Here is a 23,232-nt window from a genome sequence, read left to right on the forward strand (position 1 = left end):
AATTATTTTTCTGATGTACTGTGCCCCACTGTTGTGCAACGCCTTAAAGGCTAACACCAGAGATTTGAACTCAACTCTGTGTTTTACTGATAGCCAGTGAAGTGATCTCAAGTGGCTCGTCATGTGTGTTCTAGGCCCGACCATAGAAATTGTATGTGAATGTATGCTTTCGATAATCTGATAATCTGTCATGCGTCCGGCTGTCATCAGACACCACTGCCTATCCTCTTCTCCGTCCTTCCACCCGCTGTACGCTTGATTCGTATCTCGAGGTTTCTTTTAGTAGAACTTGTGGTTAGGAGTGTTTTTAGACATTTTTCTTCTGGAGATGGGGCAATCCTAAATAGTTCAAATTAACCTATTTTTTGTGGTAGTGATACATCTCCTTAAGGACCCAACATTAATCTTTCTTTCCATAAAGACTTGTTTGTTATTTAATTACATGACATTCTTGGAGTCTTCTAACCTCCACTGTTGACTGGCATTTTTGTGTTCTAAATGCAGGACTTTTCTCTGTACCGAGAAGACCATTACTTGCCACCTCGTTTCTCTATCTTTCAGCTCGGTTTAAAATCAGGCTACAAAGAGGTTCCGAGCTTAAAGTTACTCCACACAGATGGCAGCTAGTAAATACCAGCTGTGGTGGTCTTTCACTCAAGCAAATGTTGTAAGAAGATTTTGTTTTGAAAACTTAATAAAACTGACTTACAATTAAAAATACCCAGCTAAATTTCCAGGCAATGGAAATGGCTCAATATTCAATATTATCACCGTAGAGTAAACATAGGTGGATCTTTGCTTTTGTGCTTTGTTACCCAGACCCTTGAGGCATCAGGTTAACAGCACGGCCGTCGCAAGCACTACCTCCGTAGTGCTGCGCACGTCCGTTGGGCGACATGGCCCCACCCACTTATTCAAACCGTTGCGGCTGAATTCGTGCCGCAGTTAATAACACAACAATTTAATTGTTGAAGTTTTGATTTCATAATCATTTTGTCAAAACACTTCTTTTTGATAATAGATTGGGATTAGTTTTCTATTTGAAAGAGAGGTCTTTTGTTGGGTTTTGAACTTTTATGACTTTATCACATTTTGTCATCTTGACCATACATTACAGTTGTTTAAGTTATATTTTGCATAGATCATTAAAGAGGACAAGGGGGAACCCATTTAATCACTCGGGACCATGGGTAGCAAGTATTTATCAAAACAACAAAAGGTCCTGAGCAAACGAGAATAAAGAAAACTTGATATATATAGATCACAATGGAACTCTATATAGTCTTAAAATTCCATGACCAGCCGGCCAAGGAATATTTATTGATTCGATTGTTTTATAATGTCAAAGTTACGGCAATTAACCCAAACAGTAAGGGTTAAATTGGGGCACAGTCCTGTGCCATCCAAGAAAGGGGAGGGCAAGAGGGTAAAGGTAAGTGGGGAAAGTTATCAGGCAAACAAAGTGAGCTGACAGGTCACTGGCATTTAGTATACATTTAGCAGTGTATCCTGAAGTCATTCATACACACAATAGTATTATGTAGGTACATGTATGAATTACTTAAAGGTCGACGTTTCGATCCCTAGCTCAGATATAACGGGATCATCATCAGGACAAGAAATTGATATTGCCTGAACATAATTATTAATAACACCGAGTTGGAGACCCGGGAGGGTATTGGCTTCAGTTCAGAGGGCCCTCTTGGCGGGGTTGCGCGAGCCAACGTGATTCTTAATGGGTTCACTGTACTTCAAACTGAGGTTGGGTTGAAGTTCTGTCGAAGCGCTGGTTAAGGTTTAAAGGCAAGCCCCAATCTTCAGGGTTTGTTAATGAGGTTCCAAGTCTTGGGAATCCTCAATTTATGAGCGTCTCTGCCTCTTCAGTTGTTTGCATGGTTTCGAGTGCCAAAACCTAGATGTGGCATGGGTTCTAGGAGGTGAATAAAGTTGCTGGCTGATGCCTCTCAATCGAGCCTGACAATATGGCCAATCGGATGCCTACAACGCGGATGCGCTGTCCTCGCGTGTCTTCAATCAGCACCAGGCGAGGGAGTGCGGCCAGGCAATTAACTGGTCCGCTATGGGAGACAAACGTTCTCCTGGAGTGCCGGTCAATGAGGCTGCTCACGAAGGAACCCAGGGTTCCTTCGTGAGCAGCCTCATTGACCGGCACTCCAGGAGAACCATATTGGCCATATTGTCAGGCTCGATTGAGAGGCATCAGCCAGCAACTTTATTCACCTCCTAGAACCCATGCCACATCTAGGTTTTGGCACTCGAAACCATGCAAACAACTGAAGAGGCAGAGACACTCATAAATTGAGGATTCCCAAGACTTGGAACCTCATTAACAAACCCTGAAGATTGGGGCTTGCCTTTAAACCTTAACCAGCGCTTCGACAGAACTTCAACCCAACCTCAGTTTGAAGTACAGTGAACCCATTAAGAATCACTTTGGCTCGCGCAACCCCGCCAAGAGGGCCCTCTGAACTGAAGCCAATACCCTCCCGGGTCTCCAACTCGGTGTTATTAATAATTATGTTCAGGCAATATCAATTTCTTGTCCTGATGATGATCCCGTTATATCTGAGCTAGGGATCGAAACGTCGACCTTTAAGTAATTCATACATGTACCTACATAATACTATTGTGTGTATGAATGACTTCAGGATACACTGCTAAATGTATACTAAATGCCAGTGACCTGTCAGCTCACTTTGTTTGCCTGATAACTTTCCCCACTTACCTTTACCCTCTTGCCCTCCCCTTTCTTGGATGGCACAGGACTGTGCCCCAATTTAACCCTTACTGTTTGGGTTAATTGCCGTAACTTTGACATTATAAAACAATCGAATCAATAAATATTCCTTGGCCGGCTGGTCATGGAATTTTAAGACTATATAGAGTTCCATTGTGATCTATATATATCAAGTTTTCTTTATTCTCGTTTGCTCAGGACCTTTTGTTGTTTTGATAAATAAGTTATATTTTGCAGCACTTCCTTTTCTTGCATTACTTTTTTGGAAACCAAGACTTACATTTTTGTTTTGTCCCGGCAGTTCTACTGGTGGGCTGTATGTGAACCTGATATTTGGGACCAAAGGGATGTAAAGGTGAAGTGAAATGTTATATGCAGTGATGACAGTACGTTGGCAGATGAAAGTATATTCCTTAATAAGCAATAAACAACAAGGGTGCCAAGAATGTCATGATATGCAAGCCATTGGTTAAGAGCCGGAGGGTGATGGGCGGGGGGAAACTGAAGGTAAAAGGAGGCTTCAAATATGTTGATGCCTGGTCCTCACTCGTTGAGTACATTTAAATCACTGAAGTTGGAAATATAGTTATCTTCTTGCCTTATGGTAGATTTAATAATGTGTTCTTCTTTCAGGGTACCAACATTGCCGCTGGTAAGGCTGCTGGGGTCGTGATTGCGACAGGAGTGTTCACAGAGATTGGGAAGATCAGGAATCAGATGGCCGCTACTGAACCCGAGAAGACCCCTTTGCAGCAGAAACTGGACGAGTTTAGCCAACAGCTCTCGAAGGTCATCTCCCTCATCTGCGTGGCTGTCTGGGTCATCAACATCGGACACTTCAATGATCCTGTCCATGGTGGATCTTGGTTCAGAGGGGCAATTTACTATTTCAAAATTGCTGTGGCCCTGGCAGTGGCGGCCATTCCGGAGGGTCTGCCCGCTGTCATAACCACATGTTTGGCCCTGGGCACCAGACGCATGGCCAAGAAAAATGCCATTGTGAGAAGTCTTCCGTCTGTGGAAACGCTGGGCTGTACTTCCGTCATCTGCTCCGATAAGACTGGAACATTGACCACAAATCAGATGTCTGTCTGCAGGGTAAGTTTACAGGTCCTTTTTACCATTTGAAAGAGTTGTTCTTGGTTTATGTTAAAGTATAGCTATTTTATTCTCATTTTATGTGTGTCTGTTTTTCATGTGTGGACTGATTCTAAAGAAGCAACAGAGCTCTGAACATAGAAAGAGGACAATACAGTTCACATCATTTTTACGTAGCAGGGACGTAGGCAATTGCATAGAAAGGGGATAGCAGAAATGTAGTACACTTTGTGTAGTATTAAACATTATCTTGTCCATGAGGGCCGGATTAACTCCCTCGGCGCATATGACGAGCTCAGTTAGTCATGAGGCACAGTGGAGCTGTGCTCATGACGAGCTGAGCTCATTATAACTGCAGAGGAACGCCCATGCGGGGCTAATTCCCCTCCTGTGCGGGCGTTCCACAGGAGTGGGCGGAGTCATGACGAGCTGAGCTCATAACGAGCACCACAGTGCCTTGCGCGGCCCCCCTTCCCTCCACGACGCAGGGGAATTAACCCCGTGGCAAAGCTGTTTTTGTAGCTGTGAAGCTACTTGAGGAGGCTGGGGGTCATCTGCTGAAGAGGATGTTGTTGAAGAAGGGCGGCTTGATGTCCTTGTAGTGGAAGCTTTTAATGAGTTGATAATGTTTTGGAGATCAGCTACAGACTTTTTAGACATTGTGTCCGGTTGTGATGTGCCAAGGTGATATTGTGTTGTTGGCTGGTTTGTGTGAGAGGCTTGTAATCTAGTAAAGGAAGGATTGGCTTATGTATGTGGATTTCTGTAGTAAATGTTGTATTGGGTAAGAAGAGAGCTAATGCAGTTTTTCACTGCCTTGAAGAGATCCATGGCAACATTGTTGACTAATGTAATGCTGATGTTCAAGCTAGAACAAGTATTGGTGTGGCACTCTTTGCAGCTTTTGTATCTTGTATTTTTGTGTTGCAAGACTTTCCATCAACAGTGTTTTTAGTCATTGTTTTTTGAGTTTACGAATTTCTCTCTTGTTTGTGTTGTGCTCCAGTGTGCATCGAGGTGCTCTATGTTTGGGCTCATGTTTTTTGGTGGTGGCTACAGTGTCTCAGCCTGCTTCACATGGGAGGCCGATTTCATTGCTTTTGCTAGTGATTCAGTGTCTTGTGATATTGAGGATTGTAGTGGGTGTTGTGCTTGCTACAGCTGGTTGCTTGGAAAGATTTTAATAACCTACTTAATGATCCTTGTGGGTTTGAGTTGGCCCTTGTGTAATGGTGCACATATTTGGAAATAACACAACCTTAATCTTGTGGGATACTGCCCAGAACTCAGCAGGCAGAGTTAATCTTGCAAGAGAGATGACCACCGGCCTCGGCATCCTGTACTCCACTTCACCTTAAACTGTGTTAAATGAATCCAAACACTGACTGTCGGCTTCAAACACTAGCACAGCCTCCCGAGCTAAACCCCTGTCTCTGACACTATCATAGTAGGTAGGGGGAACCATATGAAGAACAACGCTGGCACACTGCAGGGTCATTATTGTGATGGAATTACTTCACGTAACCCTAACTAGCACTGTCACTGGTAATCGTGATAGTATGCAAGGACATTTATCGATTTAGTTCGAAAAAAAACACATCAAGAAGTTAAACACCCGCTTACTATACAGGCGCTAAAAATCACATTAATCACATGGTTGACTTGAACTATGATAACATTTCTGCAATAAATATACACCTTTGGCTCCCTTCTCTGCGAATGACGACATTTTGGTTGTGAACATGTGCTTATTCACCTAGAAAATAGGGTCTACTTACACGACAGGTCATGTGGACCAATCTCTACTTTCATTTCTTGTTTAATTTAAATATTTGTTTGGCTTTGCAATTTTTGTGTGTGTAGGCCTTGCTGCTCCTCATCACACTGCATCACTGCAAAACAAAAGTGCCAGCTTGCAAGGCCAAACTTATTGACTTTGCGAGGGATTGTTCTCTTCTTGTTGCAAACCTCTTGGGTTGTGTTTAGTGAGATAGTCCATAGTTGGCTGAAGTGTTTAGAGGAAGAATAGAGAACACAGCTTTGGTTTTTCCTGGATTTTATTTAAGGCTCAATAATATTTCTATAAATATATGAGAGCCTGCAATCCTTGTAAAAAAAAAATCTGTCTCTAATTTCCTTTATTGCAGGCGACTTTTGACGCACATAGTCACCTCTAATAAGAAATGAAGTAGTCTCTCAATTACTAATTTATTATAGTTGAGTTCTGATGCCACAGTGCCTGCTACTAGCAAGGGAGGCAGGGGGAAGCAAGCACAAAGCATAATTAAAACTGCATTTTACAAAAGGAAAAGGAAAGTAGCCTTTCCTTGGTAATCAAAGCAAAAATAGAGGCCTAGATGTATCAAGATTCCATTTTGCGAATCTTAAATAGCGATTTTTTGCGAATCGCTATTTAGAATTCGCAAAATGGAATGTATGTAAAAAATTGCATTTTTTTTGCGATTCTTTATTTATCTTTATTTGCGAATTCGCAAATAAGGAATAATTCCCCATGCATTCCTATGGGCCAGGAGGCTAATCGCAATTTGAGAATTATTTCAAGGGTGCAGGGGTGTCTCATGGACACCCTGCTGCACCCCTGAAACTTACATGTGTGTGCATATGGCACACATACATGCCCTAAGGGCATGTATGTGTGTCACATGCCACCTTCAAAATAGTCATATTTTGTTTTTTAAAAGGATTTCGCAAATTAACACGAACCTCAAATTGGTGTTAATTTGCGATTCCTTAACCCAAATTTGCAATTTAAGAAAGTTTCATACATGCCATTTAAGGAATCGCAAAATTGCGATTCCTTAAATGCATATGCAAAATAAGGAATCGCAATTTTTTGCGATTCCTTATTTTGCTAATTTCTGATACATCTCAAAAGATGCTAAATGTCCGTTTGCGATTCCTTAAGGCCGAAATTCTGCGAATTTCGGCCTTAACGAATCGCAAAAGGCTTGATACATCTAGGCCAGAATCTCTGTGCATGTTTCTGAACATTCTGAGCTATCACATTTTTTAGATTTTACTTTTATTACATTGTTTCTAATATCTTTTTGCATCAAATATATAACTGCTTTTAGGTGTGCCTAGATTTTCCTCTAGTGATCCTAATTTTATTTTTCATGTTTACAACTATCCTATCTCTTGCACGTGGATTTCAGAGTTTTGTGGGAGGGTGATGGTGTTCCCATGTATTATAAGTCATAAAGTACCCCTGCCACGCATTATAAGGATTTTTCAAGTCACCTTGGAGTTCCATGACATAGCAAAAGAACCCTACCTTTTTCTTAGCTTCTGTATAGGGTCAAGGAACTCCTCTGCGACTTGCAATATCCTCATAATGTAGAGTAGGGGGTGCTTTAACCCACATGTGCGATCTTCATACTACACTTCTCCCATTACTAAGCGATTGCCCAATCTGATGGTACTTGATTCAGCGACCTCAAAAGGCCGAGCCTGCTCTCCAGAGAAGCAGTGAACGTTCAACTCACTGAACGACTATGCCAGTTTAGCATGCAAGAAACTTGTTTGTAGCTTTCTAAGCCATTTACATACCTGGTGTTCTCCCCTTTAGACCACCCAAGGCCAGTAGATTTCTGCTGACTCTAGATGACTTCCTTCTGTTCTGTTTATCCCTGCTCTATGTATATAGCAATGCTGCATCTGATTCGTGTTGGTTTGATGCTGATTGTTGTGCTTTGCATGTAGCCTTGTGTTTGAGCTGGCTTGGGATTGTCTGGGTGCTGGGGTTTGTGAAGGATGAGCATTCACGTGCCTGCTGTGCTCTCTGAAGGTGATTGGTCTCTGCACCTCGGGTCCAGAGCACGCGAGCGGTGTTTGTCAGCCGCGGGTGGGTGCTGTGCCTTCGGGCTGCCTGCTGCTCCCTTGGATGTGTAGTTTCCTTGGTGACGTACTGTAGCAGAACAAGTGGCCCGTATTACATCTGCATAATGAAAGGAGTGGGCGGATAACGACATTAAACAGGAGAGTTCTGAAGCCAGACGGGGGAGGCGAATCTCAAACTGGAGGATAATTCATTAACCAGTGAAATGCAAAGTGATGCCGAGCGGGGCGGCCGGTCCGGCTGCCCGGGGCCGCAGAGGGAGGCACGTTGTATTTCTTCTTTGACGTATTAGTTCAACCAAGCGATACATTGTGGCAGAACAGTGAAGTGGAACTCTAACACTCTTCTAATACCCAGAGTACGAATGCCCCGAATTGGGGTTTGTGGGGCAGTGCTTAATTTGTAAAAGAAAGAGTGCCGGTGCCCACAGCTCTGCTCAGAAGTCTGTTGCCGGTCCAATCCAATGTCGGCGCACATCCACCCAGGCCTCAGTGATCCACGTCCAGACACTCCCCCCTACCCCTTCATCTGACTCTTGCATGTCCCTGCTTTCTCGCTTTGTTTCAGTTTTTCCCTCTTTCTACTTTGCTTGTTTTCCCTCCTTTGCTCTGGGTAAGTGTCTGGTTCAGAAAAGTAAGTGGCGGCCCCCAAAAACCAGTGCCCGTGGCCACCACCGTAAATCGGCTCAAAGTAAACACTGTGGGAGTTCGATATTTTTAGCACCAGGTAAAACGTAGCACTCCCGGGTTTATAACTTCTAGGTGCACTAATTTGAACCAATAATGAGTTTGCCCTCCAAAATGGGAAGCAGCATGTGGAGTTTATTGCTTCCCCGGAAACATTTTTGATGTATCAGTAATTAGCAAGCATGTTCCCTCTTGAGGTTTTGGTAGGTTTGAGCTGCCAAAACTGCCTTGAGGTAAATTGCAGAGGTGCAAGGTTCAGTGCTTCTGGCAAATTCCTCATGAAGGAATCACTGCATGACTTGTAATTCTGGTATGCACTGTAACAGGAGACCACAAACACATCTTAAATTCTCATGGCACTTCTAATTATCCTCCATGACAATTCATGGTTAAAAAAGACTAATTATCGAGCCCAGTGGATGCCTGGATCATTATCACCACCTACTTCTTCACTGTTAGTAATCCTTGCTGGCTTGAATCCCGTGCCGAATGAAGCTGGTGGGGCTGGGTCTACTGCTGCTACACTCCTTTGTGTGAAGACAGCATGTGGGGGAGACATGAAGCCAGGATGCAACTCAGATAAGGATTTCTTAACTCCATAAGTGAAATCTGGTCACATCCTTAGTGCTGGAGTCAATGTATGGTGAAGGATTGGTTGCCGCCATTGAGCACCCAATGAGTAAAACGTCCTGAGACCCCAAACATATGTATTACTTCTTCCCACAGATGCTGAACTAACTTTAAACTTCCACTCAGTATTGTGTGTAAATGGCATTTAGCTTGCATCAAATTTGTCAAATAAAAAACTATGACACACTGAGATAAAGTGATTGGCCCAAGACCACATATTTTGGTCATGAGAAGAAGCCAGCTTTAAGAATTTGAGACATTTGCTTACATAGTCGGCAACTTAGCTAGAAGAACACTTTTCCTTTATTGTGCCGCATATCACCCGGTTCACCTAAGAATGTCTTAACATTATGGTATAAGATATTATTTGAGATGTTCTACCGCCATCTAGGAAAGTGATGATGACATTTCATATACACAGGGAAGAAAATGCCATTTGGTCTTTGGGAACCATGTGATATTAGAATTTTGCAGGCTATCACGCTAAGATGTAAATGTGCAAATGTATAAGCACTTGGCATTTTCCATGTACTAAAGGACCCTATAAGGTGCAGCATTTCTTCCAAAGTTCTAGGTGACACAGATCCTACTTGGGTTAATATACACATTGCACCATTTTTTGCAGCATTTCAGCGTTATTGTAAGCTAAAGAACCGACGTGCTTTACCTTGGTTCACTCGTGCATGGATGCAGTGAGAGATCCTCTTTATTTTGCCATGGGGGACCACCTGTCGTGACAGTACACATTGATTACTTTGTAACACCACCTGGTATTGAGATCATTTTCATGTGTGACTATGATCCCATCACTGGATATGCCACTTTGTATCCCCTAACTCAATGATGGCTGGATAAAATACATTACATAATTTTTTATCCATTTCCTGATGCGACTATTAAATATTCATGCTCTGCTGTGGTGCTCTTTCATTTATAAAAATAGCAACAAACCAGCTTCTCTGAATCTTTTTCAAAATCTAGCAGAAATCATCATCATGAAAGTGTCTGTCATCCATGTTTATTGCCATAAATGAATAAGGTTCACAAATCATGGTTTTTAATCCACTTTTTAAAATAAAGGCTGCAACTTCTGCTGTTCCTAATTGGTCACAGCTGTTCTGTGTGGTGGTCCGCATTGTGAGGGCACGCGAAAAATATCTGCTCTTGAATGTCCGTTCCTGGGCTGCATGTATCTTCTGTGGTTGTATTGTATTGTGATTGCATTTAAATAGCCCGTACTACCATAGCCCACTACTCCAGAATACAATGTTGGTGCTTAATCCAGTGGTTATTAGTTGTTGTTGACTACTGGTTGTTGGGATTACCCTGTGCTCTCAAAGAAACCATTTACTCCAGTTTCTTTGCAGAAGATTAAATAAATTGGAGTGAAGCATGATCATAACTAGCTCCGGATGTTTTGTGCACAAACTTAATACTGATAAACCAATTCAAGAGACTGAAGTGCTTAACCGTGGTCAGCCACATTTTCTGTTTTTGCAATTATCTATAAATTAAGTAAACACATAAAAAATTATATTAGTAGTTTGAAAAGTACAATGAAGCACATTTTTTTGTGATTCTGAAGTGTGATAGAAGCAGATTTTAATAGGATCAGAAGAAATCAAGACACTTTACTCAAGCTGCGATTAACAGGGGTGGTGGGGCAGGGGGAGGAGGAGGGGAGTGTGTGTAAATTCAAATAATACATAATAAAAAAAACACTTACCTTCATGCCGGCCACCCGCTGGCCCCCGCCTCTCAGTCCACTCACTGCCACCACTCGCTCTTCAGAAGCAGGAACTAGGAAGCGCGCAGGCTCCTGATTCCCCTTGCCAATCCCAATGCTGCAAAGCAGCATTGGGATTAGTCTGAGCAACATGGTTTGGTACTCAGACTGGGAATGGGGGCCTGGGCATGTTCTGCACCCAGGCTGTAATGCAGCTTGGGTGCAGAACATGCAAAGCGCGCATGACTGTTATGGTCGGCCCCAGAGTGCCTGCCAAACAGGTATGCGCACTTTGAGTGGAGCAACCACTCCTCCTCCTGGCCCCTCCCTACGCCAGGAAACGATAAACTAAAATCACATTAACGCTGGTTATTATCATTTTAGTTTTCCTTTAACCACTGCTCACAGAGCAGTGGGGTTGATGCCCCTCCGCCTTAGTGAAGGAGCCGCCACTTTACTTGGTGATACACAAATGATAAATATTCACAGAAATCCAATTTCCACAAATTATCTTTTGAGCACTAAATATAGTTTTTTCAGTACAACCACATGTTTGTGGAAGCCTAGAGCCCATTTCAATTAAAAATGTGCTGCCCTTTAAATGAAAATGTGCTCCCACCCATGCTTTAGCAACATGCTTTCTCCAAAATGCACTCCCGCTGCTCACTGCACCCGTCCTACTCCTGCTGAATAGGCGTGCTCTATTTGCTACTCTTGTTCTTTGTGCGACGCTTCTTAATCCCCATCAGTGTGGTAACATTGATGGCAGCACCCCCACTCTGAGATTTGTTCCTGTACCCCTGGGGAGGGGGGCAAGCAGAAAGACCCCGCCATATCAAGACAGCGCCCAGGTGATCAGGTACCTCTTGAAGTCACCTGGCGCAATGTCTCGCGCACGAGAACCTGCTGCTTCCCTGCGCTCGTGCCGGGTTTGTACACGTCGTCTCCTTAAATTCCAGAGGAAGTGCCTCGAGTCTGCGATGCGTCAGACGCCATTAGGGGATGGATGCTGAAGTGTAAATCTTCCTGATATTTGCTCGGGCCGCCGTTTCAGCCGCAGGGAGGGGCCTCTGTTAATGTGTAGCCGCTGGGAGTTCCCTGGTTAAATAAAGGTGAGCGCGCTAATGGGAGGAAGATGGATATTGTTCATGGCTTTGCAGACCTGCTGGACGTTTAAATATTTACTTAATCGCCGCAGCAGGGGTTCGTTGGACACTCTGGCATCCTGTGTTAGCTCGCTGCGTAAACAGGCGCGCTCCATATGGGCCCGGCTTGGACGGCGTTTGCCTCTGGCCCTGACAAATGGTATGCAAAGTTCCATTTTATCTGGAGTGTGCGTCCTCCTGCGGGCAGGGCTCGGCGGTGGCTGAGGAAATGTTGCCAGACCCTAATGCTTCGGGGCGTTCCTCGCCTCCAGGATAGAGGCTTCCTTCTGCCAGACAGTCCATTCAGGGCTGTGACGTCACTCTGCGCGTCTTTATTCTGCCATTATTTCCTGGCAGAGTTAGCAATGCGCATCCCATTTGACGTCACATTCTCAACTAGTTCCTGTCATCAACTCCAAAATATTCCTCATGAACAGCGGTCTCTGCAAAGAAAAAGCGTCTGTAAATAGCTGTGCGTGTATTTTATTTGCTGTGTTTGTAGCACAGACACACCCTTATGATTGCTTCACAGCGCTTGCTTGCGCAAGGGACTCGACCAGGGGGTTGCAGACAGCAGAGGCCTGCATACCTCAGTGCTGCAGGTACAGTGGCCCTAGGGATGGGCAATGCTGCAAGGGGCCGTCTGGTACCCAGTTGTGCCTGCCCTCCACTACGTAATCAGAGGGTGTGGAGGTCCAATTTCCTCTACTTGAGGACCTGTGCCACTCTCGCTATGCCGCTGACTGACGTGACAGCTGGGAAAGTCACATACATACATAAGTAACTAGTAACCTATAACCTTGCCAAAGAGATAGGATATCAGACTCAGTCTGGTCCAAAACTTCCATACCTTGCTTCAACGCATAGGGTAAAAAGGATTGACTTCTGTAAGATAGGGGAGTAGCAACCTTCTTCCAAATACTTGAAACCCACTGAAGGAGAGCGGTTTATCAACAGGGCATCTAAAGTTAGGTTAGGTTGGACGGCTGATTACACAGGAGGAAGAGCATTGACGGAGATAAAGACCCAAGGCCATACAGAGCTTTATGGAGAAGACCAAGGGTTTTAAAGTCGACTGATTCAAGGAAAGATAATAGAGTGGCAGTAATTTAGCGGCAATGTGGCCCATCATTCTCCGCTCCAAAGTATACCAGGCCTCATAATTCTACACCCTTTAGGGCTTGCACACTCTTTTAGATAGATCTCCAAAGACGCCATTAGAGTACCTGGTGTCGGACATGACATGCCGTGGACCAGGATGACAACCTCCAGCCATGCTGTTTGCGTGTAACGAACAGCAGCTCATTGTTGATGGTAACTCCTAGGTTGCTCATCGTGTGAAACAGCAACTGGGTTACTAACCCAGGGGAGCAGGCCAATAAATTCTGTATTCACACCGGTCCTAAGAAGCAGGAATTCCATTTTATACACGTTAAGGCTCAGCGTGTTACACCATATCCATAGCAGTGCATTCCTGAGTCAGTCCATGTGCGGCCTCAGATTTTGAGATCATCTGAGATTTGAACATTTAGCGTGCCATCATCAACATACTGACTTTTGGTACCCACAGTTGGGTGTTCGATATTAGTGAGTGGAATAAAGTTTGCTTTAGAGAGTCTCTGCGGTCTCACAGATGCTAGTTTTCACCTGATAGTTACAGGCACAGTGTTGACTGCGAGGTTGATTTGTTATATGCTGTTATGTAAAAGTAGATATATTTATGTGTTTGAAAAGGTTTTCCTCCTGTTTTGCAGAGTATACAGCAGAGTTTACCTGGGTATGTCAGTGTATGCACAGTGTCTTTGCCAACACTAGGAGGCAAACCTCTATATTGGTTTAACTCCAAGCAGTCACGGGACAGCTGTTATATATATTTTAATGTTAAAATATCAAACAAATTAATATAATGGTGCTTATAATACTTTAATTGTAAACGATTTCTTAATCACTATATTTGGAAGTCTCCTGTGCTCCCGACACCCAACGCCTTGAAAAGTACATGCACCTCTTAAACAGCTGAATGTCTAAAATCCACCTGAAGCTTAACCTCCCCAAGATGGAATTCCTAATATTTGCCAAAAAAAACAAGCAACAACTAATCCAAACCTGGCTCACCAACATGAACCTGGACAGATTCAAACCTGAACGTTTGCTATTTGGCAAGCGACTTGAATTAACTATGGGCACTACTCTCATCCTAAAGGAACCCATCACAAAAAAAGGGCACCGACCTCACCCTAAAGGAACCCATCACAAAAAAGGGCACCGATCTCACCCTAAAGGAACCCATCACAAAAAGAGAGCCTAGTACTAGCTCTCTATATTGAAGAAAGTGAAACTAGTCTTCACAGAAAGCAACTTCAGAACTGCTGCTTAAACCTCCATATTCTTACATCTGGGTAATGGCACTGCCCTGCTATTCAGACTCCACACTGGCCCCACTTCAGGGCATCCTACATGCTGAAGCACACCCATGTACAGGTCTGAAGAATCATGACCACTTCACCTTGCCATGATGGAACTCCAATGATTCCCTGAACCAGCCTGGTGGCTCCTGGCACAACAGAGCCACAACACAATCAGACTGGAGACAAAAAGTTTTGTAAGAAGTGGGGGAAAAAACACAAAAAAACAAAAGCAGAAAGCCTTTTTAGGTTTCAGCCAGACCGTGCATGCGCTGTCTCAAAGAGACATGTTGTGTTCTATCTGTGTGCTTAACACAAGCCAATGACATTGGAGCGCTTTAGGTGCTTACCAGTTACATTACATTTTTGTTGCTTATCATGCTTCAAGTAAGGTTTTTCTTCCCGTCGTTGCTTGCCCATCCCCTCCTGTTTCCCTGCTTGACCCGTTCCCCAACTAACTCCCTCGTCGCTGCTGCTTTTTTTTTTTTTGGAAGACCCTGTCAACACTGAACAAGCATTGGCATATCCAATAGATCTCAGCCATGCTCAAGCTATTGGCCTTGTTAATGTGAATGTCTTTTAGCTCTGTTGTCTAGCAGCACATCTGCTGTCCAGCATGGCTGAAAGTCACTGAAAAAATCCTTATGATGCGGCTAGCACAGGCCACGTCATAGCACTTTTTTGTGTTGGAGTGGAAGGGCAATAAACTCAACATGGAGGGCAAAGAGACTCGGCATCAGCTCAACATACTGTGATTGTGGGCTTTCATTAACTTTCAGCCAGGCTGAACAGCAGATGTGCTGTTAGAAAACAAGGCTAAAAGACATTATTATTGACACGGTCAATAACTTGGGCATTGCTGAGACCTATTGGCCTTGCCAATGCTTGTTTAGCTATATGCCCAATAGAGGGGAGTGATGTCCACAAATCAATCAGGATTGTCCCACCCTGCTCCGGTGTAGGAGCATGTAGCAGACACACCTCATTAACACACTACATCCGGGGAAAGTAACAATCTACAAACAGTCAACCTCTCCTATCGCATATTGTGTCTTTGCTTTTAGCCCTGTACAGTGTTCGGTTGCCTTTCAGCTATATTTGCACTGTATAAATACCACATACATAATACTTTGTATAGAATTGTGTTATTAATAACAAGCGCATGCAGCCCTTGGAATATTTTATGATGGGAACCTAAAATTTGTGTTGTACTTTTGGGAAGTGAGAAGGTACCCATTGATCTCCAGATGTTGGTTCAGATGTAGTAGCCCTCCCCTAAACTCACTTCTAGACCCATTTTCTGCATTCACTTCTCCAAACAAGGTTTCAGTGCTCCTCTTATCTGCTTCCTGAATCCTCCCCGTCTACCCTCGGTGGCAGTTCCATTGTCCTGCGCTCCTTGCACTCCACATGCTTTGTGACATGTATCCTCCCTCCTATGCGTGTCCTTGTATTAATAGACAAATATTTTCACTATACAAATCCCAAACCTCTTTGCTTAGCAGAGAGCTCATAACTCGGTAAGTGGAGGTATTCCAGCTATCACCTGGCCTCCTCTAGATGGACATATGATACCCATCTGATACACAAACCTAATGTACACTTTAAGATATTTCCTCTTAGTATTTCCCAAAGGTGATAGTTTTGCTGATCAAGGGCTTCCCTTCTGATACTGGGTCTGACAAGAGTCTACAATTATATCTGTAGTTGCATTTATGTAGCGCTTACTACCTCTGAGGAGGCATTGAAGTTCTCTACACCAGGCAATACCCTGCTCCGGAGACCAAGATTAGTCACGAGTCGTGTTACTAGCTATTATTCCTATTCCGGTTTGGCTCTTGGTTTTAATTACACAAAGCAAAATGAGATCCAGTTGTATGTGTTTGGTTTGGAATCACACAGGATGGAGCGCGAGGACACCCACACCAGACAATGGGAGTGTTTTGCCTGTATTTCTGAGGCTGGAGGGTGGAGCTCTAGACCCTGAGGTGAGGAGGATGGTGACGAGGCTCTCTTTAGAAACTGAGTGAAGACTTTGTTAGCAAGGAGGTGTTAGGCAGACCTACTAAAGCATTGGCCTTGGTAGATGGTAGGGGTGGGGTGGGATTGCAGATTCTATTATTCAAGGTGGAGGGGGCCTGTAGGCGAAGCAAAGTCTTTTGTCTTCCTTGATCACATCTGCCACCTGTTTGTGCCTCTGTTGTGGGTGCTCCAGGTTAGAGACTACCCTGCTATGAGCAGCATCACTCTACACAAAGACTGTGTCTGGTAGAGCGGCCTGGAAAAGACATTTGGAAAGGAGGACCACCCTAAGCTGGTTCTGAAGCCTGAGATAGTGGATGCACTTGCAGTGTGAGTCCAGTAAAATACGATGTTTTTACTGTATACTGAGTTACACATCTAAGAAATGGAATGTGCTTTCTGATGTCTACAACATGCAGCTATGAAATTTCTCTTTTGAGGATGCGTGTGACAACACCAATATTTGGCATGTTTCAGTGTTCTTTCAAGGTCCGAGTTGCTTTATATCTGATCTGTCTTCATTGCTCTCTTGTTTTGAAAAACGCATACGATAGATATAACCGGAAATCTTTTGCTTGCAAAAGTCTTGAGAGAGGGATTGTACTCTGCAAAGCAGTGAAAGCCATTGGGGGCTGTTCGAAATCCAAGCTCAGCCTGAAAATGGGAAATTGAGAAGGGCCTGGGTCAGACATGGCGAACAGTGATGCACAGAGCCTTTGATTCACAGGGCCAGACATGTTTCAAGGAGTGAACATGTTAACATATATAACAACCCGTGAAAGATGCTGCCTGGTGTACAGACTTGTTGCACACACGACTAAGGGGACTGTGCCGAAAAATAATCCTTGCTACACTGAATTTCTTCTTCAAATGCAAAATGTTTGGTAATATGTTTCAATATGAATATTTTCCATCCAGAATTATTGACTCCATGAGTATATCCAAATTTGGTCTACATCTCATCCTTGCAGCTGAAGATGGATAGATTAATTTGTGACAGAACGGAAGTATATTAACACCAAAGAAAGAACTGATGGGTGTATGGATAGATTAATTCATGGGCAATTAATACATTAAAGTAGAAATGATTGCATGACTGTGAATGCTTCAAGGCTTGTTCCACCGAATTCTTCAGTGGCGTCCAGATCCTGTACAATGAGTGGGTCATGCAATGAACTTACTTCCCAGCACAACTTGCATACATCCCAGGCACTACCCAACCTCATAGGTAATGAGAAATGCAAGTACTACAAAACGTTGGGGAGTCATTTATTGGGGGGAGGGGGAAGAACGCAGAATAGTGAGCTCTTCCATCAGATGCAATAACATAGAAGGCGGCCAAGGCCTCTCAGACTTTGAGGTACACTACAGAGGTGCACAGTTGATAATGAAGTATAAGCGATCATTAAGAGTATCTGAAACTTAATGGACCCATATGTACAGGGCACTAATGGGACGCCCATTGAGAGACTTGCACTGTTTGCCTAAAAACCGCAAAAGACCAACAGTAGCATATGTATCAGAGATGATATTCACATTAGTGAAAATACGGGATGAATGGAAGTTCAAAGAACTTCCTTTTCAGCACCAAAATCGATGGAAATCCAGATTTCGAATCGTCAAGAAAAGGAAAGACATTCAAACACTAAGAGGAGGGACACTGCCAGAGAGTGAGTAACATGTTCTACCAGGGCAACATTAAAACATTTGAAGAATGTAAAACAAGCTTCCATATAAAAGAGAATAAGACACACATAATTGGAACAGTGGCTCTCCACAGCCGCATTAATAGAAGCAAGGAAGAGAGACTTAAAAGAAGTTCAAAAACTTTTCATCACTTACTAATCCATTAGCGGTTTAGTCAACAATATTCCTAGAATGCTTACACTAGCTGAAACACCCCCACAATGGCCACACATGAAAACCCGGGAGAAGCACTGGGAAGAGCATTCCACTGACCCCCATGGCAGAGACTATGATGCAGCAAACCTAAAGTAACTCAAAGTAAGTAACTGAAGTGAACAAAATAGAGAACACATACACTGCTCACACTGACTGACGGGTGAGAACACATGCACTGCTCACACTGACTGACGGGTGAGAACACATGCACTGCTCACACTGACTGACCGGTGAGAACACATGCACTGCTCACACTGACTGACCGGTGAGAACACATGCACTGGTCATACTGACTGACCGTTGAGGACACATGCACTGCTCACACTGACTGACGGGTGAGAACACATGCACTGCTCACACTGACTGTTGAGAACACATGGACTGCTCAAACTGACTGACCGGTGAGAACCCATGCGCTGCTCACACTGACTGACCGGTGAGAACCCATGCGCTGCTCACACTGACTGACCGGTGAGAACACATGCACTGCTCACACTGACTGTTTGAACACATGTACTGCTCACACTGACTGACTGGTGAGAGCACATGCAGTGCTCACACAGACTGACCAGTGAGAACACATGCACTGCTCACACTGACTGACCGGTGAGAACACATGCGCTGCTCACACTGACTGTTGAGAACACATGGACTGCTCAAACTGACTGACCGGTGAGAACCCATGCGCTGCTCACACTGACTGACCGGTGAGAACCCATGCGCTGCTCACACTGACTGACTGGTGAGAACACATGCGCTGCTCACACTGACTGACCGGTGAGAACACATGCACTGCTCACACTGACTGTTTGAACACATGTACTGCTCACACTGACTGACTGGTGAGAGCACATGCAGTGCTCACACAGACTGACCAGTGAGAACACATGCATTGCTCACACTGACTGACCGTTGAGAACACATGCCCTGCTCACACTGACTGACCGATGAGAACACATGCACTGCTCACACTGACTGACCGTTGAGAACACATGCACTGCTCACACTGACTGACCGGTGAAAACACATGCACTGCTCACACTGACTGACTGTTGAGAACAAATGCACTGCTCACACTGACTGACCGTTGAGAACACATGTACTGCTCACACTGACTGACAGGTGAGAACACATGTACTGCTCACACTGACTGACCTGTAAGAACACATGCACTGCCGGCACTGACTGACCTGTAAGAACACATGCACTGCTCACACTGACTGACCGGTGAGAACACATACACTGCTCACACTGACTGACCTGTGAGAACACATGCACTGCTCACACTGACTGACTGTTGAGAACACATGTACTGCTCACACTGACTGACTGGTGAGAACAAATGTACTGCTCACACTGACTGACCGTTGAGAACACATGTACTCCTCACTGACTGAAGGGTGAGAACACATGCACTGCTCACACTGACTGACGGGTGAGAACACATGCACTGCTCACACTGACTGAAGGGTGAGAACACATGCACTGCTGACACTGACTGACAGTTGAGAACACATGCATCGCTCACATTGACTGACGGGTGAGAACACATGTACTGCTCACACTGACTGACCATTGAGAACATATGTACTGCTCACACTGACTGACGGGTGAGAACACCTACACTGCTCACACTGTCTGACCGGTGAGATCACATGCACTGCTCACACTGATTGAAGGGTTGGGATCACATGCACTGCTTACACTGACTGACCAGTGAGAACACATTCACTGCTCACACTGATTGACCAGTGAGAACACATGCACTGCTCACACTGACTAAGCGTTGAGAACACATGCACTGCTCACACTGACTGACCATTGAGAACACATGCACTGCTCACACTGTCTGACCGGTGAGATCACATGCACTGCTCACACTGACTGAAGGGTTGAGAACACATGCATCGCTCACATTGACTGACGGGTGAGAACACATGCACTGCTCACACTGACTGACCTGTGAAAACGCATGCCCTGCTCACACTGACTGACCGGCGAGAACACATGCACTGCTCACACTGACTGACCGGTGAGAACACAGGCATTGTTCACACTGGCTGACCGGTGAAAACACACACTGCGTACACTGACCTACCGATGAGTGAACCTATACTGTAGACACTGACTGACCAGTGAGAACACGTGCAGTGCTCACAATGACTGACCAATGAGAATCATTAAATTGCTCAATGTGGCGGAATTCGCTTGGCCAAAAAAATGTGCATTCCACTCCTAATTTGAAATTGGGCACGAACAACAATTTGAACCCGATTTCATCATTTGCAATGAGGTCAATAAACGTGAGTGATGTAAGTTGAATAACTTTGACATCTCCCAAGGCACCACCTTTCTACGCATACAGATGGCATGGGCCGGATCTCAGATTTTTTAGTAATTAAAAACAGACATCGAAAGGGTCTCCATCGGGTCCTATATTCATGTCCTTAACTTTCAAGGCAAAAACTGTGATCGATGTCTGAAAAATGAATGTAAAAAAGGTTCAAGTAATCCATGACAGCAATTTAGTTCCTGTTTATATTTCATGTTCTACTTCAAATTGCATTTAAAAAAAAAAGTGTTAGCTATTTTGAGGATGTGTTTCTGCATTTTTGTGTCGCATATTACATATAGTGCATACTTTTAACTGTGTCAATCCCAGGTGTTTATAACCGGCCACAATTGAGAGCTCTGGAGTTGAGGTTGAAGGCAGAGCGAGTGTCTCACCATTCCTGTCAGTGGGTCAGAAAGGTGTTCAGAGTACATGGTCATCCAATCCTTGCCCTCTCTGCAGAGCACACAGAGCAATAGTCACCTATTCCAAATTCAATTGTGATTCTGTGCAAATTTGTGTGAAGGATGTACCCGCCTGGAAAAAATTGCTTACAGTTGAGCAAGAGCATTGTGTGTTTTTGTGGTGGTCACTGAAGGAGATGGGAAGAAGTGCATTCAGGAGAAATTAAAAAGGGGGTGATGTAGTGGGAGAGATGTGGGAGAAAATAGGTTGTATGTCTAACACAGAGGAATAAGCGAGACACTGAAGACCACTGCACCTTCCTCAGTCCTTTGTAATGTTTAACTCATAGTCTCACAACTTCAGAATTGAAACATTAGCAATCATTAACAAAGCCAATAGTCCTGGCTGGTTTTAGTTGTTGTGTTATAGATCTGGAAGCATTAACCGAAAGCTCAGAGTTACCAAAATAGCCGTCAGGCGCTCATTATTGGACTCACAAAATGTAGTTTTTGTTAAAGCCACGCCTTTAATTACACAGGCCACATGACTGAGCTCATGCCCACCATTTTTGTTTTTAGCAGGCAATTCTGAACATTCTCGCACTTGAAGAATTTTAAAATTAATGTTGTAGGAGGATTCTTGCCGGCATTGGGCTGTATGCTTCAAGAGCATTACACTTTTTCCAGTTTTTGAAGCGTCCACTTGTCCCAGGGGAATCGGAGCTCTGTGCGATAGAGCCACATTACTTCCTCTTTTTTCCCTCATTTGTAGGCCCAGGGAGATTAAGTGATTTGCCCAAGATCACAGGATGTTAAGTGGAAGCCGGGATTTGTACCTGTTTCCCTATGTGAACAGGTCAGCAGCTCTAGCCACCAGCCCACATATTCTCAAAAAATGCAAACCAGGAATATATTTTTGCCGAAAGAAATGAAGTGAAATTGTATTATATATAAATGCAATTACAATACAACGCTTACTACACCTGACGCTACTCCAGAACATATAAAGGATTACTGGTGAATCAGTAAAGTGAAATATGAAAGTAATTAGAAAGATGTATTTAGTCAGTTATTTGGATTGAAAGGGATAATGGAGGGATAAAAGAAGAAAAAGTTTCGCATTTGTATAGAAATGAACCGACATTAAATGAAGTGATAAACAGAATGCAGGAAATGACGCAACAATTCCCTCCAGGCAATTCAAAGAAACTGCTGATGCATTTGATGTCTTGCTTTTAATTGATTTTGTTTGGTAACTGTTTAGTAAAGAAGTGCATTCAATGACAAGAAAATATATACAAAATAATGAGCCTGTATATCTACTGGTCATGTGCTATGAGCCCTTTAATGAATGTGTTTTTCGATGCATGTAAAATGCTGCTTGTTGCCTGGGTGGACTCCCGCAGCCACACAAACCAGGAACCGGGTGCCTGTGAGCAGAACCAAGTTCCGCATTCAGCAGGCCTCGCAGGCGGGGCTTGAGGCGGCAGGCCTTGCCTTGCCAAGAACGAACAAGGCTCGCTTTGTGGCGTGTGATTGCCGGTGGTTGTTTAGGGTAGAAAGCAATTTAATTAGGACGCCTGGAAAACCATATTTAATTGCTTCTCGTACAAAGCTAAGGGCTCGCTGGTAATGGTGGAGGCCGAGAGTAGAACGCATTTAGTATTTCCTTTTATATCCTTATGGAAAATATTTCTCCTCTTCTGACTGCCACTTGAGCTCCGGGACATGTCAACCTAGATTTCGATGACATCACTCTGAAGGCCAATAACGGGACACTTTTATGGAGGAATTTTAATCCTTTTTTTTTTTTTTTTTGCTTCTTGTTTCTTTTTGTGTCCGCCTGTAAATAGTTTAAGTGCTTCGTTTCAAGACCTTTTGTTAACATAAATAGGTAATATAATAGGTACGCTGGTACCATTTAGGTTCAGCTTCAGAAGCATTGTCCTGTCTAACGGACAGAGCTGTTCCCTTCAGGAAATGAGTCTGTTCTTTAGCTTCTTGTGACGTTGATACGTAAAACGTGGATACGTCAGTGGGCTTTGAAAGGGGAAGTGGTACAAATAAATAGTGCAGAATGGAGCCTTGGGAAGAATACCTCTGGGAAATCCCAGTTTGAAGCATGGAGACTAGTCAATGAGTCTACCTACGTCAGTTGAGCCAAATGGTGTAAGCAGGCACTAGCATTCATCTATGCAATCTATGCAGTGTGGCATGTACTTGCCAGGGCCGGACTGAGACCAGCAACCAGCCCTGGCAGGTTGC

The 23,232-nt window shown here is 44.0% G+C and overlaps 1 protein-coding gene across 4 annotated transcripts in view; it reads left to right on the top strand.

Moving 5' to 3' along the window:
• ATP2A3 (ATPase sarcoplasmic/endoplasmic reticulum Ca2+ transporting 3) overlaps positions 1-23,232 on the top strand; it is a 504,701-nt gene that overhangs the window by 297,587 nt on the left and 183,882 nt on the right. For all 4 annotated transcript variants that reach the window (XM_086954808.1, XM_086954806.1, XM_086954807.1 and 1 more), the window contains one exon: positions 3,392-3,856. In XM_086954808.1, coding sequence (XP_086810934.1) covers positions 3,392-3,856 — 465 coding nt within the window. The remainder of the gene's footprint in view (positions 1-3,391; positions 3,857-23,232) is intronic.

The sequence above is a fragment of the Lissotriton vulgaris genome, chromosome 2_1, assembly GCF_964263255.1.
Source record: "Lissotriton vulgaris chromosome 2_1, aLisVul1.2, whole genome shotgun sequence".
Classification (NCBI taxonomy): Eukaryota; Metazoa; Chordata; class Amphibia; order Caudata; family Salamandridae; genus Lissotriton; species Lissotriton vulgaris.